The sequence below is a fragment of the Silurus meridionalis genome, chromosome 12, assembly GCF_014805685.1.
Source record: "Silurus meridionalis isolate SWU-2019-XX chromosome 12, ASM1480568v1, whole genome shotgun sequence".
Lineage (NCBI taxonomy): Eukaryota > Metazoa > Chordata > Actinopteri > Siluriformes > Siluridae > Silurus > Silurus meridionalis.
Window position 1 is genome coordinate 25,293,349 of NC_060895.1, and position 16,554 is coordinate 25,309,902.

At 41.4% G+C, this 16,554-nt stretch overlaps 1 protein-coding gene across 1 annotated transcript; it reads left to right on the forward strand.

Annotated features, from left to right (window-relative positions):
• Positions 1-898: 898 nt before the first annotated feature.
• LOC124394123 (cytochrome P450 7A1) lies at positions 899-4,517 on the forward strand. The gene is made up of 6 exons (XM_046862207.1): positions 899-1,092; positions 1,842-2,082; positions 2,172-2,776; positions 3,307-3,437; positions 3,525-3,703; positions 3,932-4,517. The coding sequence occupies exons 1-6, from the start codon at positions 899-901 to the stop codon at positions 4,229-4,231; spliced, it is 1,650 nt and encodes a 549-aa protein (XP_046718163.1). The 3' UTR covers positions 4,232-4,517.
• The last annotated feature ends 12,037 nt before the right edge of the window (positions 4,518-16,554 follow it).

Sequence of the window (16,554 nt, forward strand, 5' to 3'; positions counted from 1 at the left end):
CTTCTACAGAGCAACTGATCAAATGTATTGTTGGATTTCTGAAGTGAAATAAATCAAGTGACTTTCCCTCCATACTTCCGTGATTTTTGGTAACACATGTTTCATGTGGGTGAGTCTGTGCTCATGAGAGCCTCAGATTCCTGTTCCTGGTTGACAGGAGAGGAACCTAATGTGGCTTTCTCTTTTTGTAGCTCATCCAACTCAAGGTTCTGCTGATCACACTTGTAAATCGTGATCATTTGAGTTCTTATAGATCGAGTCTGCTCACACTTTCCTGCATGATGCAGTTTGCCACGTGCGTAAATCACAGCAGATCAGTTAATGAAATTCGAAATCTGAGGGAATTTGTCACATCACAGAGGTCACACATTTGCAGAGTTCTGGTGTGTGATGTGAACATGACTAAAACATTAACCACACCTGCATCATCTTGCTGCAATGTTACGTAACTGAATATACGCAAATGTTTGTAACATAATAGACACCGAGTGTTTTGTGCTGAAAAATCCATGAAAGAACATGACAACCAGACCCTCGGTGTGCTACAGGTGAACCTGGATTATTTTAAACCAACACAGTTTACTCAGTGTTATTTATTTCATTAATTTTTTCAATAAAAATGTGCAGGCCTTTAATCATGTGTATGTTCATGTCAGTTACAAAAAAAGGATCATTCACAAACCAAAAGACCTTGAATCTATTTCCCAACTCAGCAGCAGTGTTACCAAAGTGCAGACGGCTAACACTCGGGTGGAGTTGCCCATGGACTCTGTTCAAGGCCACACACTGATTTCCTAGAGGTCTGCATTGGTTTCTTAGAGACCTGATAAAAATGTGTAGGTTGTAATTTTGCAGCTTATGAGTGGTTCTGTGCGTACAGATTCAACAACGTCAGAGCATGGGGCGTGGGGGGGGTCACAGTGGAGCGTATAAAAGCAGGAGGAGTGTATGGAGAACACACACACACACTCGGATCCTATCCTCTGCTGTTTGTTACAAAGCTGCAGACATGGTCATCAGTGTTGCACTCATCTGGGCCGTGGTGGTGGGACTCTGCTGCTGCCTGTGGCTTGTACTGGGAATCCGTAGGAGGTAAGTAAATAATAATTATCAGAACAATTATAAGAAGAAAACATTGGGAGATAGATACACTGATGATGATGATGATGATGATGCAAGATGGATTTGAACCTACAATTTAGGAAATGATTTCTTTATTCAGACTTTCTCTCTTTGAATTCTCACTTCCTCACAGGCATGTGTATTTGTAATATTATTTTTCCCACAAAAAAAAAAAACATTCACAACGTTCTACACTTGTTCATTTTCTTTTCCATTTACTGAATCAGAGATTAGAAAGGATGGGAGTCCTAGGCACAAATATGCACTCAAAAATGATTAGATTACTATTATATATTATTATTAGATTTAAAAATTATTTATTACATAAATAATATTAACTTTTTATTATTTTTTACATTACTTTTTCATTATTACAGAAACTGAACCCAGCAGCTATTAAGAAAAATGATCCAGTTGTCTCAGAAAAGACTCTTTGATTAGAAGGTTCTTATAATTGATAAGATTTTCAGGAGTTTTTTTCTATCAGATGTCATCAAACGTATGTTTCTGTAACGACAATTTCTGCCAAAAGGAGTCTTTGTGTTCTGTGGCAGATTCTGTGGAAAAGAACGACACAACCTGTTTTTGGCGTTTCTCCTGTTTCTTGCTTTTAGAGTTTATTCACAATGTATTCAATTCTACATCTGCAGTCCTTTTCACTACTTTTTTGGTCACTAAATGTCATGTAGCCTAAGATTTCCGTTTGTTGTGTGTTTCAGACAGCCAGGAGAACCCCCAGTAGAGAATGGCTGGATCCCCTACATGGGCTGTGCTCTTCAATTCGGCGCCAACCCTTTGGAATTTCTTCGTAGCAGGCAAAAGAAATATGGACACATTTTTACATGTAAGATCGCTGGACAATTTGTCCACTTCCTCTGCGACCCATTCTCTTATCACTCCGTTATCCGTCAAGGGCGACACCTGGACTGGAAAAAATTTCACTTTGCAGCATCTGTCAAGGTAAAAAAAAATACAAAATCTAGAGAAGAAAATTTGAGTAGATTTGTGCAAACTTGATCTGATTTCATTCTTAAACCTGTTCTCCGCAGGCATTTGGTCATGAAAGCATGGACCCGAGTCATGGTTACACGACAGAGAACCTTCACCAGACCTTCCTGAAGACTCTGCAAGGCGGTGCTCTTCCCTCTCTCATTGAAAACATGATGGAGAACCTGCAGAGTGTCATGCTGCAGTCCAACATGCTGAAATCCAGCAGCTCTGAATGGGAAGTTGATGGTATATTTGCATTCTGCTACAAGGTCATGTTTGAGTCTGGCTACCTCACACTGTTCGGAAAGGAGCTGGATGGAGACAAGACCACTGCACGTCAGCAGGCCCAGAAAGCTCTTGTCCTCAATGCTTTGGAAAATTACAAAGAGTTTGACAAGATTTTTCCAGCACTCGTCGCAGGTCTCCCCATCCACGTGTTCAAGAGCGGCTACAGTGCACGCGAGAACCTTGCCAAGACCATGCTGCATGAGAACCTCAGCAAGCGCACCAAGATTTCTGACCTCATATCTCTCCGAATGCAGCTCAACGACTCGTTATCAAGCTTCAACGAGCTGAGCAAAGCCAGGACTCACGTCGCTATTCTGTGGGCATCACAAGCAAACACCTTACCTGCAACCTTCTGGACTCTCTTTTACCTGATCAGGTAACATTTCTGTCAGTTGCTCTTCTCCAAACACAGCAAACACTGCTGATTGCGATCAGGGTTATCAGTAGATACAACAGACAGTGGTCAAGGTTAATTGATGGCTCTTGGCAAATATCTTCACTGTACCTGGTCATTATCCAGAAATCTTATCTACAGCTCTAATCATCTAGCGGTGACCCAGATAGCTCAAATACGTCATCGATTGCATGCTCACAATGTTACAACTCCTTGATGTCCTTCCAACAATTTAATCAATGATTGTTGACTTTGTCCTCTCTAAAGACAACCTTAACGCTTTTCTTTGGGAAAAAATATCTAAACATATTCAGTTTACCTCTGGGAGAGTTTTGGAGTTGAGTACAGGAAGGGAAATGCTGTTGCATAGTAATGTTGAAGATATTCTTTCATTCCTCTGAGGATCTTAATCAATACAATCAATCCTCAAGATGCCTTGACCTGATTGGTGTTGATTCAGTTGAACCTTCTTTACAATCTTTGTCTCTTTTTTTTTTTTTTTATTATCATAGATGTCCAGAAGCTTTGAAGGCAGCGTCTGAGGAAGTGAAGAAGGTCTTTGACAGTTCCAACCAGAAAGTTGATCCTAAAGATCCTCGCCTCGTCCTAACTAGGGAGCAGTTAGACAACATGCCAGTTCTCGGTACATCCTTTTCCGAATTTGTAAAGAATTCTATGTTATTGTGTTGATGAGTGTGTGACGCGTTACTCCTGGTTTCTGCATCTACAGACAGCGTAATAAAGGAAGCCATGAGGTTGTCCAGTGCCTCTCTGAATGTCCGCGTGGCTAAAGCTGATTTCTTGCTTCATCTGGACAACAAGGAATCGTACCTGATCCGTAAGGATGATGTCTTAGCGCTGTATCCGCAGATGCTTCATTTTGATCCAGAGATCTTTGAGGATCCACTGGTGGGTGCAGATCAAATCGTCCAATTTGCATATTTAGTTTTTTTTTTAATGATCAGCCAATCAGCATTAATGTTATGGTTTTATTGTCGTTTCCATTTGGCAGACGCCCTTATCCAGAAAGACTTACAAAAGGGCATTGAAGTGCTTATACATTGGTTTCCAAGCCACTTGGAAATAAAAGCTACAATTGATTGTTTGTATGACCTCCATACCCTTCTTCCCTTCCAGACGTACAAGCACGACCGATTCCTGGATGAAAACGGACAGGAGAAGACATGTTTCTACCGAGGAGGGCGAAGACTTCGTTATTACTACATGCCGTTCGGCTCCGGAGTCACCAAATGTCCAGGACGCTTTTTCGCCGTTCACGAGATTAAACAGTTGCTGTCTCTGGTGCTCTCCTACTTTGACATGGAGCTTCTGGATCCTGGAGTGAAAGTTCCTCCTTTGGATCAGTCACGGGCCGGCCTCGGCATTTTACAGCCCACGTACGACGTGGACTTCAAGTACCGCCTCAAACAGCAATAGGAACTTCACGTTATCTTTGTATTTAATGTAAATAGTGTATATTTTTATTACTAGAAATAAAAGAGATGTCTCTTGAATACTGGTTGAGAAAAGCTTTGGAAAAAACTGTGATAGTTAAATAAAATGTTTGTATATAAAAAAAAAAGACTAATCTGATCACAGATGTACTGGAAATTGAAAACACACCTTATATCTTTACTTCTCTCACATGTCTACAATACACTCTGTTTCAATGATTTCACCTCTGTGCCGATATTAAAGTCTTTGGTTGTGAGATGAACAATAACTGATCAGGTTGATGCTGTAAGACGTCTCTCCTGACTGCGTGAATTAGCCGAGAGTTTCTACTCTAGATCTCTTAATCTAAATCTTATTTATATATACAGAGACAGATTTTTTTAGATGATTTGTTTAATATTTTAGACGGATCATTTTCACATTTCCTGTTAATAAAAACTTTTTTCTAGACTTTTGATTCAGTTTAATTAATTTATTTTCTATAACACTGGTTAGTACTTTAGCCCGTATAAATACGCTATTATAAACTAAAGTCAGATTTACACCTGATTTTTCAAAACATACACTGAGTGACTTTTCTCCAAACTGTTGGAGACACAGAATTGTATTGATTCTGAATGAATCTCCACAAAATCTATTGGAAGCATTTTTATAACAGCACATGGAGACTAAATGTTGAATGGGATTAAAAATACTGTAATAAGAAATAAACACAACAGCATCTTAAACATGAACCTCAGCAGGAGGAAATCATCCCCATCAGCTGACAGAAGCACTGAATAAAATTTACTGTGACTGATTCATACTGAACAGCTCACACATTACATTCAGGATCAGAATCAGTACAAACAAAGTAGCAAATAATCAGAGATGTTAAAAGTCCACATGTCCTTCACTCAGTAGAAGTGCAGATACTGAGGTTTTAAAAAATTCTGGTAAAAGTTGAAATTCTGACTGCACTTTTTCACTCAGGTTAAAGTAAAGAAGTTTGTGCTCCGACATGTTCTTCAGTAAAAACTAGTGATTATTACTGCCTGTTTTAGTGTCACGCTGTAACTGAACCTCACATCAGATTAATATACAAAAAAATGTCTAATGTTGTTCTCTAATGAATGTATTCAGGCTGAAGATCCACCATATAGAACAAAAGCAGAGAAAAGATGATGATTAGGTGATCAGGATTCTTCTTACTGCCTTCTGCCTGCTCACTGTGAGCTTCAGAAACTAGTCTACGTCTGTGGTGTGTGAGAGAGACAGGAGATGATCCACCAGTGGATTTAAAAAGCAGCACAATGACAGGAAACCGGTTAATGTGCCGAAAACAATGAGAAGAAAAAATATTGATATATTTGCAATTAATTGACATCATTTAAAACTAAGTAATGAGTCTGTTTTGAAAATGTAAGAAGTAAAGATTGCAGATATTTGTGTCAAAATGTAATGAGTAAAAGTAAAAAGTTGGCTGAAAAATAAATAGTGAAGTAAAAAACTGATACCAGAAAAATCTACTGAAGTACAGTAACAAAGTGTTTGTACTTCATTACTTCACTCCTCTGTGATCGATTCGTTTTCTGTTAAAAAACAGCATCAACATTTTAATCAATAACACTGTAAAAACAAAAGCTGAACCTGAAGCCAGTTAATGAATTATAAAAGCCAAACACAGGAGCTTTTTAGGACTTCTGTGGGATTTGGTGAGATACTATACCACTACACTAATTAAATGACAGGTTCTACAATGGTTCTTTGTCGAGGTGTATGGTTCTGTGAAGAACCTTGATCATCCATGGAATCTTTCCATTGCACAAAAGTTTGTAGTCTAAAAAAGGTTCTTTATATTCAATAATCTCAAATGCTGATCAAATAAAATCGGATTTAATCTCAGTTCTGGACTGAATTCTGCAGTCACTAGTAGATGCTTTTGTAACATTTAGATTAGACTACTGTAAGGCTTTACTGTCTGGGTGTTGGAGGAAGTGCAGAAATAAGCTTCAGTTAGTTCAAAATGCAGCAGCAAGAGTCCTCACTAGATCTAGAAAATATGATCACATCAGCCCTGTTTTAATCATCTACACTGCTCCCAATTACATCTCACACTGATTATAAAATACTACTACTGACGTATAAAACACTTAGCGCTCTCACGCTGCAGTATCTGAGTGAACTTCTGTAGCTACCTTGTGTCTGGTTGCTGTGCTCAGTTTTGTCTACCACACCCTCACCTTAGTAGCAGAGTTTGGTTGGTTGTTCCTCACCCAGTTTGAAGCTCCTACACAGCAGGTTCTGTTTCAGGTACTGACTGTTTCACTCTTCATAATAATAATATGTATAACTGGTAAATCATTTACTGGATCATACACACCTGATCATACACACCTGATCATACACCTGATCATACACACCTGATCATACACACCTGATCATACACCTGATCATACACACCTGATCATACACACCTGATCATACACCTGATCATACACCTGATCATACACACCTGATCATACACACCTGATCATACACACCTAATCATACACACCTAATCATACACCTGATCATACACCTGATCATACACACCTAATCATACACACCTGATCATACACACCTGATCATACACCTGATCATACACACCAGATCATACACACCTAATCACACACCTGATCATACCTGATCATACACCTGATCACACACCTGATCATACACCTGATCATACACACCTGATCATACACCTGATCATACACCTGATCATACACCAGATCATACACACCAGATCATACACACCTGATCGCCACACCTGATCATACACACACCTGATCATACACCAGATCATACACCTGACGATACACACCTGATCACACACCTGATCATACACCTGATCATACACCAGATCATACACACCTGATCGCACACCTGATCATACACCAGATCATACACCTGATCACACACCTGATCACACACCAGATCATACACACACCAGATCATACACACCTGATCATACACCTGATCACACACACCTGATCATACACCAGATCATACACCTGATCATCACACCTGATCACACACCTGATCATACACACCTGATCATACACCTGATCACACACACCTGATCACACCTGATCATACACACCAGATCATACACACCTGATCACACACACCTGATCACACACACCTGATCACACACCTGATCATACACCAGATCATACACCTGATCACACACACCTGATCATACACACCTGATCATACACACCTGATCATACACACCAGATCATACACACCTGATCATACACCTGATCATACACACCTGATCATACACACCTGATCACACACCTGATCATACACACCTGATCACACCTGATCACACACCTGATCATACACCTGATCATACACACCTGATCATACACACCTGATCACACCTGATCACACACCTGATCATACACACCAGATCACACACCTGATCACACACCTGATCACACACACCTGATCATACACACCTGATCATACACACCTGATCACACACACCTGATCATACACACCTGATCATACACACCTGATCACACCTGATCACACCTGATCATACACCTGATCACACACACCTGATCACACCTGATCACACCTGATCACACACCTGATCATACACACCTGATCATACACACCTGATCATACACCTGATCATACACACCTGATCATACACACCTGATCATACACACCTGATCATACACCTAATCATACACACCTAATCATACACACCTGATCGTACACACCTGATCGTACACACCTGATCATACACCTGATCATACACCTGATCATACACACCTGATCATACACACCTGATCATACACACCTGATCATACACCTGATCATACACCTGATCATACACACCTGTTCATACACCTGATCATACACACCTGATCATACACCTGATCATACACCTGATCATACACCTAATCATACACACCTGATCGTAAACACCTGATCGTACACCTGATCATACACACCTGATCATACACCTGATCATACACCTGATCATACACCTGATCATACACACCTGATCATACACCTGATCATACACACCTGATCATACACACCTGATCATACACCTGATCATACACACCTGATCATACACCTGATCATACACACCTGATCATACACCTGATCATACACACCAGATCATACACACCAGATCATACACACCTGATCATACACACCTGATCATACACACCAGATCATACACACCTGATCATACACCTGATCATACACACCTGATCATACACACCTGATCATACACACCTGATCATACACACCTGATCATACACACCTGATCACACACACCTGATCACCTGATCATACACACTGATCATACACACCTGATCATACACACCTGATCATATACACCTCTGATCATACACACCTGATCATACACCAGATCATACACACACCTGATCATACACACCTGATCATACACACACCTGATCATACACACCTGATCCACACCTGATCATACACACCTGATCATACACACCTGATCGCCACACCTGATCATACACACCAGATCATACACCTGATCACACACCTGATCATACACACTGATCATACACACCTGATCCATACACCTGATCATACACCTGATCACACACACACCTGATCATACACACCTGATCACACACACCTGATCATACACACCTGATCATACACACCTGATCATACACACCTGATCATACACCTGATCATACACCTGATCAAACACACCTGTTCATACACCTGATCATACACACCTGTTCATACACCTGATCATACACACCTGATAATACACACCTAATCGTACACACCTGATCGTACACACCTGATCGTACACACCTGATCATACACACCTGATCATACACACCTGATCATACACACCTAATTATACACACCTGATCGTAAACACCTGATCGTACACACCTGATCATACACACCTGATCATACACACCTGATCATACACACCTGATCATACACACCTGATCATACACCTGATCATACACACCTGATCATACACCTGATCATACACACCTGATCATACACACCTGATCATACACCTGATCATACACACCTGATCATACACACCTGATCACACCTGATCATACACCTGATCATACACACCTGATCACACACCTGATCATACACCTGATCATACACACCTGATAATACACCTGATCATACACACCTGATCATACACCTCTGATCATACACACCTGATCATACACACCTGATCATACACCTGATCATACACCTGATCATACACCTGATCATACACACCTGATCATACACCTGATCATACACACCTGATCATACACCTCTGATCATACACACCTGATCATACACACCTGATCATACACCTGATCATACACCTGATCATACACCTGATCATACACCTGATCGCATACACCTGATCATACACACCTGATCATACACCTCTGATCATACACACCTGATCATACACACCTGATCATACACCTGATCGTACACACCTGATCATACACACCTGATCATACACACCTGATCATACACCTAATCGTACACACCTAATTATACACACCTGATCGTAAACACCTGATCGTACACACCTGATCATACACCTGATCATACACCTGATCATACACCTGATCATACACACCTGATCATACACACCTGATCATACACACCAGATCATACACCTGATCATACACACCTGATCATACACACCTGATCATACACACCTGATCATACACACCTGATCATACACCTGATCATACACACCTGATCATACACCTGATCATACACCTCTGATCATGCACACCTGATCATACACACCTGATCATACACACCTGATCATACACCTGATCATACACACCTGATCATACACCTGATCATACACCTGATCATACACACCTGATCATACACACCTGATCATACACCTGATCATATACACCTCTGATCATACACACCTGATCATACACCTGATCATATACACCTCTGATCATACACACCTGATAATACGCCGAATTTACCCGTGGCAAAAGTACACACATCCTTTACTTAAGTAGAAGTGCTTAAGTAGTTATTACTTCTACCTGTTTTAGTGTCACACTGGTAACTGGACCCCACATCATATGATAGATAGATAGATAGATAGATAGATAGATAGATAGATAGATAGATAGATAGATAGATAGATAGATAGATAGATAGATAGATAGATAGATAGATAGGAGTTAAAGGAGAAACTGCACCTCTTCAAGTCAAGAAACGTTTATATACAGTATATATATATATATATATATATATATATATATATATATATATATATATATATATATATATATATAAAATCATAGACATTTTACAGATTTGAATGATGTATTGTTTTTATCTGTACGATCAATAAAGACAGTAATTTAAGTTCGTTTCGCCATTATGAGGGGAAAAACCACAAAACGCCACCCAGAGGATTAATTGTGTAAAACATGGCGGATTTGGTGTTTGATTTGAGACTTGTCGCAGAAATAAAACAAAAGTTTACTGATTATAAATGTATTTTTCGGTGGAGTTTATTTATTTATTTTATATCTAATTAAAGAAAGGACGTTGTGAATAAATGAATGTTTTGCTGATGGTTTTAATTTCGCCTCTTTTATATTTATTTATTTATTTATGTATTTATATTTTTTATAAAAATGGTAAAAACAGAAATGTGCGCTGAATTGATCGTGTAGAAAATAAAATTTAGTGCCGTTTAAAAGAATTTGCATTTGATTTTTGACAGCCAAGTATATATATATATATAATATGGACAATGAATATATATGAATATATATAAGTATATATGAATGGACAATGAATGTGTCCAGGCTGAACATCTACATATAGAACACAAGCAGAGAAAAGATGATGATGATGATGATGATGATGATGTCATGTTTACATCACTGACTCCCTCTGTCTCATCCACGTTAGCTTTACTTCTTGTTGCTTTCTGCCTGCTGATTCTGAGCTTCGTAAACTAGTCTACATCTGTGGTGAGTGAGAGACAGGACTTTATTAAAACTAAAGTAACAAAGCCAGTTTTGAAAATGTAAGAAGTAGAAAGTAAAGATATTTGTGTAAAAATGTAATGAGCAAAAGCAAAAAGTCTGAAAAATAAATAGTGAAGTAAAAAACTGATACCAAAAAAAATCTACTTAAATACAGTAACAAAGTGTTTGTACTTAGTTACTTCCCTCCTCTGCACCTGGTAAATTCTCGGGTTGAACCAAATGCTCCCAGCACCTCAACTCCGCGTGTCTCCCTGCCCAGGCCCAGTGCACCTATCACACGGCCCGCCCAGGTAGCGTTCACTCCGGCACCGGGGCACCACGGACCCTGGATGCTGCAGCAGCGGAAGACGCTGCTCTGGGAGCGTCCGAGGTTCTTCCGCCCTGATGGCCTGCACCCCAGCAGAGTTGGAGCAGCAGTGCTATCAGATAACATCTCTAGGATACTTCACACCATCTGACTGGTAAGAAATCATGCAATTTACAACTATGACAACATTTATACAACAAACCAAATAGTTACAAGTACACAAACCTTATAGTGCCTCTGTTAATGTTAGTCAGAGATTAGGATTCAGGTTTCAATCGTCTGAAGTGCTCGTTCTTAAAATTGTAGACATACATAGAAAACCTTTACTGTCTCTCGCTCTGGTCACCGTGTACAGACCCCCAGGGCCCTACGCTGATTTTCTTCAAGAGTTTGCTCATTTTCTTTCAGATCTCTTGATCAATTTTGATAAAGTGCTGCTTGTAGGAGATTTTAATATTCATGTAGATGATGTAAATGATGCTCTAGGATTATCATTTGTTGACCTATTAAACTCTTTTGGGGTTAAACAAAACATCACCAGACCAACTCATCGCTTTAACCACACACTAGACTTAATAATATCCCACGGAGCAGACATCACTGATATAGATATTTTACCTCAGAGTGATGACATCACAGACCATTACCTCATACTGTACACACTACCGGTAGAGCAGATTAGCCGTGTTGCACCACGCTATCGACTGGTAGGACTATTGTTCCAACCACTAAGGACAGATTCATAAATAATCTGCCTGATTTATCTCAATTTCACACTAAACCCATAACTGCTAATAATCTTGATGAAATGACTAACAACATAGACCTTATCCTCACTAGCACATACATTTACATTTGTGGCATTTGGCAGACGCCCTTATCCAGAGCGACTTACAACTGAGCAGGGGAGGGTCTTAGGGCTTTGCTCAAGGGCCCAGCAGTGGCAGCTTGGTGGTGGTGGGATTTGAACCTGTGATCTTCTGATCCAAAGCCCAATGCCTTAACCACTGAGCTACCACCTCCCACGCACATTAGACACCGTTGCCCCCATCCGGTTAAAAAGGTTAGAGAACAAGCACCTGCACCTTGGTATAATAGTCATAAACATGCCCTCAAGAGAACAGTCCATAATCTGGAGAGAAAATGGAGGAAAACAAAATTGGAGGTATTTAGAATTGCGTATAAAGACAGTATGCTCAGCTACAGACAGACGCTAAAAGCTGCTAGAGCTGAACATCGGAGCGAACTCATAGAAAACAACAAAAACAATCCCAGGTTTCTTTTCAGTACAGTAGCTAAACTAACTACAAATCAGGGATCTGAAAATTGTGTTCCATCACAGTTTAGTAGTGAGGACTTTATGAATTTCTTCACTGAAAAAATAGATAACAGAAAAACAATTGTGGTTCATCTTGCTGTTAGTTTTACTAGATCTTAGTGCTGCATTTGACACTATAGATCATGATCTTCTCCTAGATTGCTTACAGAATTACATCGGCATTTAGGAACAGGCATTAAGTTGGTTTAAATTCTACCTGTCTGATAGTTACCATTTCGTAGACTTGAATGGAGAGCTATCCAGGTTAATGCTAGTAAATTATGGTTCAGTTGTAGGACCCCTGCTTTTCACAATATATGTGTCAGGGATCCACCTGCCACACCCCTCTCGGTAGATGTCACGCTGCCTCGTTCTCTCATTACTGTCTTTCATTACTGATTCCCCTATATAAGCTCTGATTCCCATCTCACTCGTGTCGGACCTACTCGATGACTACGGTGAGTGACCTGGTTCCCGACTGCCAGCATTCCCCACTGGTTGGTCCCCACTATGCCCTTCCTATCCCTTCCTATCCTAGCAGCCGAGATCAAGATGGCGGCACGTACACATCGCGAGGTTTAGCGTCTCTCCAGATTTGCCCTATTTGTGCTTATTTACGCACTATTCTCCTGCATACTTGCGCGATTTTGTCATGCGGGCATATCATTCAACAGACAGTCACTTTTAGATATTGGTCACATCTGCACAAACTCTGTTTTAGACTTTATTTTCACATTTGACCAGATACCATCGGAGCTTGTAAGGAAGCCACAACACAGCGAGCCCTTTATCCCGACCGGACGTGTCTGGCGCCGACGCAGAGACCGAAAACAGAGACGGGGAAAACGTGGAGGACTTCAGGCTAAGTTAAAGCTAAACCCACATCGACCAGCGCTTCTAAGTATTTTTCTAGCCAATGTTTGGTCCCTGACGAACAACCTGGATGAGCTCAGGATCTGGACCCTCACACAGAGACTGATTATGGACTGCAATATCATGGTCTTCTCGGAAACTTGGCTCAACACCGGCATCCCAAACAGCGTGCTGGAGCTCGAGGGGTGCACGATTTTCAGGGCGGATAGAGATGCAGCATGCACGGGTAAGAACGGAGGAGGTGGCTTATGCATTTATGTAAACAAAAACATGGTGCACTGTCTCTGTCACTGTTTCTTCTCACTGCTTTGCTGATCTTGAATACCTGATCATTAAGTGCAGACCCTTTTATTTATCATGTGAGTTCACATGCGTTGTTGTGATAGCAGTGTATGTCCCCCCGGATGCTAAGGCTAGCATAGCCATGAAAGAACTAAGTTCTGCTATTAACAAACTGCAGACAGTGCATCCTGATGGAGCCGTTATTGTTGCTGGGATTTTAATCACTGCAATTTAAGATCTGTTCTGCCAAAATTCCAACAGAATGTGTCCTGTTGCACCAGGGGACAAAAAACTCTGGATCATGTCTCTGGATCAACAAGTGTGGCCGATGCTTACAGAGTCACACCCCTCCCCCACATCGGACAATCAGACCATCTCTCATTGTTTCTACTGCCCAAGTACTCTCCAGTCATCAGACGTGTGAAACCCACTATCAGGACTGTTAAAGTTTGGCTGGATGGGGCTGACGCTTCTCTCCAGCAGCAGTTCTCACACACAGACTGGAGTGAATTTGCTTCACAGGCCACGACTGATTCCGTCACCAACATCAACACCTACACCAACGCTGTTCTTCAATAGCTGTGTGGATCGGGTGACTAGACTAAAAAACATCAAAGTGTTCCCCAATCAGAAGCCATGGATGAACCAGGAGGTCCGTCTCCTGCTCAAAGCATGCAATGCCGCCTTCAGGTCTGGAGACCGGGGGGCCTACAGTGTCACCAGAGCCGAGAGGAGGGGAATCTGCAAAGCCAAACATGCTTACAAACAGCAGATTGAGGAGCACTTCAACTCTGCTGACCCCCGATGCATGTGGTAAGGAATACAGGCTATCACTGATCGCAAACCACCCAACGCAACACCTGCAACCAGTTCTGCCTCACCCCCCAACGAGCTCAAACTCTTCTACGCTCGCTTTGAAAAGGGGAACATGGAGCCCTTGCTCAAAACAGAGCCGTTACCAGGTGAGCAGCCACTTACACTCTCCACCTCTGAACTGTGCGCCACCCTGGGAAAGGTGAATGCAAGGAAAGCAGCTGGCCCTGATGGCATCCCTGGTCATGTACTCAGAGCATGCGTGGAGCAACTGGCCGAGGTCTTCATGGACATCTTTAATCTGTCCTTGGCCCAGGCAATCGTTCCCACCTGCTTCAAGTCTGCTACCATCGTGCCGGTGCCAAAGCACTCGACTGCAACAGAACTTTTTTCACCCATGACTGCATACCTGTCCATACCTCAAACAGCATTATAACGTTTGCAGACGACACCACAGTGGTAGGCCTGATTGAAGGTAACGATGAGGCGGCTTACAGGGAGGAGATCCAGCACCTAGTAGCATGGTGTGAGGACAATAACCTGGAGCTTAACACCAAAAAGACCAAGGAGGTCATTGTGGATTTCAGACGTGCTTTCAGAAGTGTACCCAGCTTCAAGTTCCTTGGAATACACATCTCTGAGGACCTCACCTGGTCTCTGAACTCCTCCATCCTAATCAGAAAGGCACAACAGCGCCTATATTTTCTGAGACTTAAAAAGTCCCGTCTGTGCTACAGGATACAGGAGAACTTTTACTGCTCAATGTGGTACAGCAGCTGCACAGCTTCAGACCGTAAAGCTCTTCAGAGGGTGGTGAAAACCGCTGAACAAATCATCAGTATTGAACTACCCACCTTGGAGAACATTTTCAAAAAACGCTGTTTGCAAAGAGCGAGGGGCATCAAAAGTCCCGCTCACCCCAACCACAGACTGTTTACACTTCACGCTACCGTTGTCTCAGAGCCAGAACAAATAGACTGAAAAATAGCTTCTTTCCCGTGGCTGTTTCTGCAATGAACGCTGATATGGTGTTAACAATCACCACTGCACTGTCACTTTTCTTCTGTGTTTTGCACCACTTTAAAATCATGCATCCTTGCACCACGCAAAAACTAAAAAAATCATTACACTTCTGTATGTCCATCCATATTTATTCTGTTTATTCTGTGTGTATATATATATATATTATTACACCTTTTGTAACCTCATACCCTTATTTATTACACTGCCACTGTAAATAAGCTATCTATGCACTTCTGGTTAGATGCTAACTGCATTTCATTGGCTCTGTACATGTACCCTGTACAATGACAATAAAGTTTAATCTAATCTAATCTAATCTAATTATACCCGTGACGTGGATCGTGCCTGTTCTGTGGCTCGTGCCTGTGCCGTAGATCATGCCTGTACCGTGGTTTATACCCGTTTTGCGGATTCTACCTGTTTCGTGGATAGTACTTCCCTATCGGATTATACCAACTTGGCTGCGAAAGGGACATCATGCTGCTGCATAGCTGCGAAACCTCCTCAGAGGACGTCGCTCCGCAACAGACCTCCACCGTGGGTGCCGCTCGGCCTCTGGAATCCGCCGTGGGCGTCGCTCAGTCTCTGAACTCTGCCGTGGGCGTGTATTAATAAACTGAGTGTATTAATGAAATAAAAGACT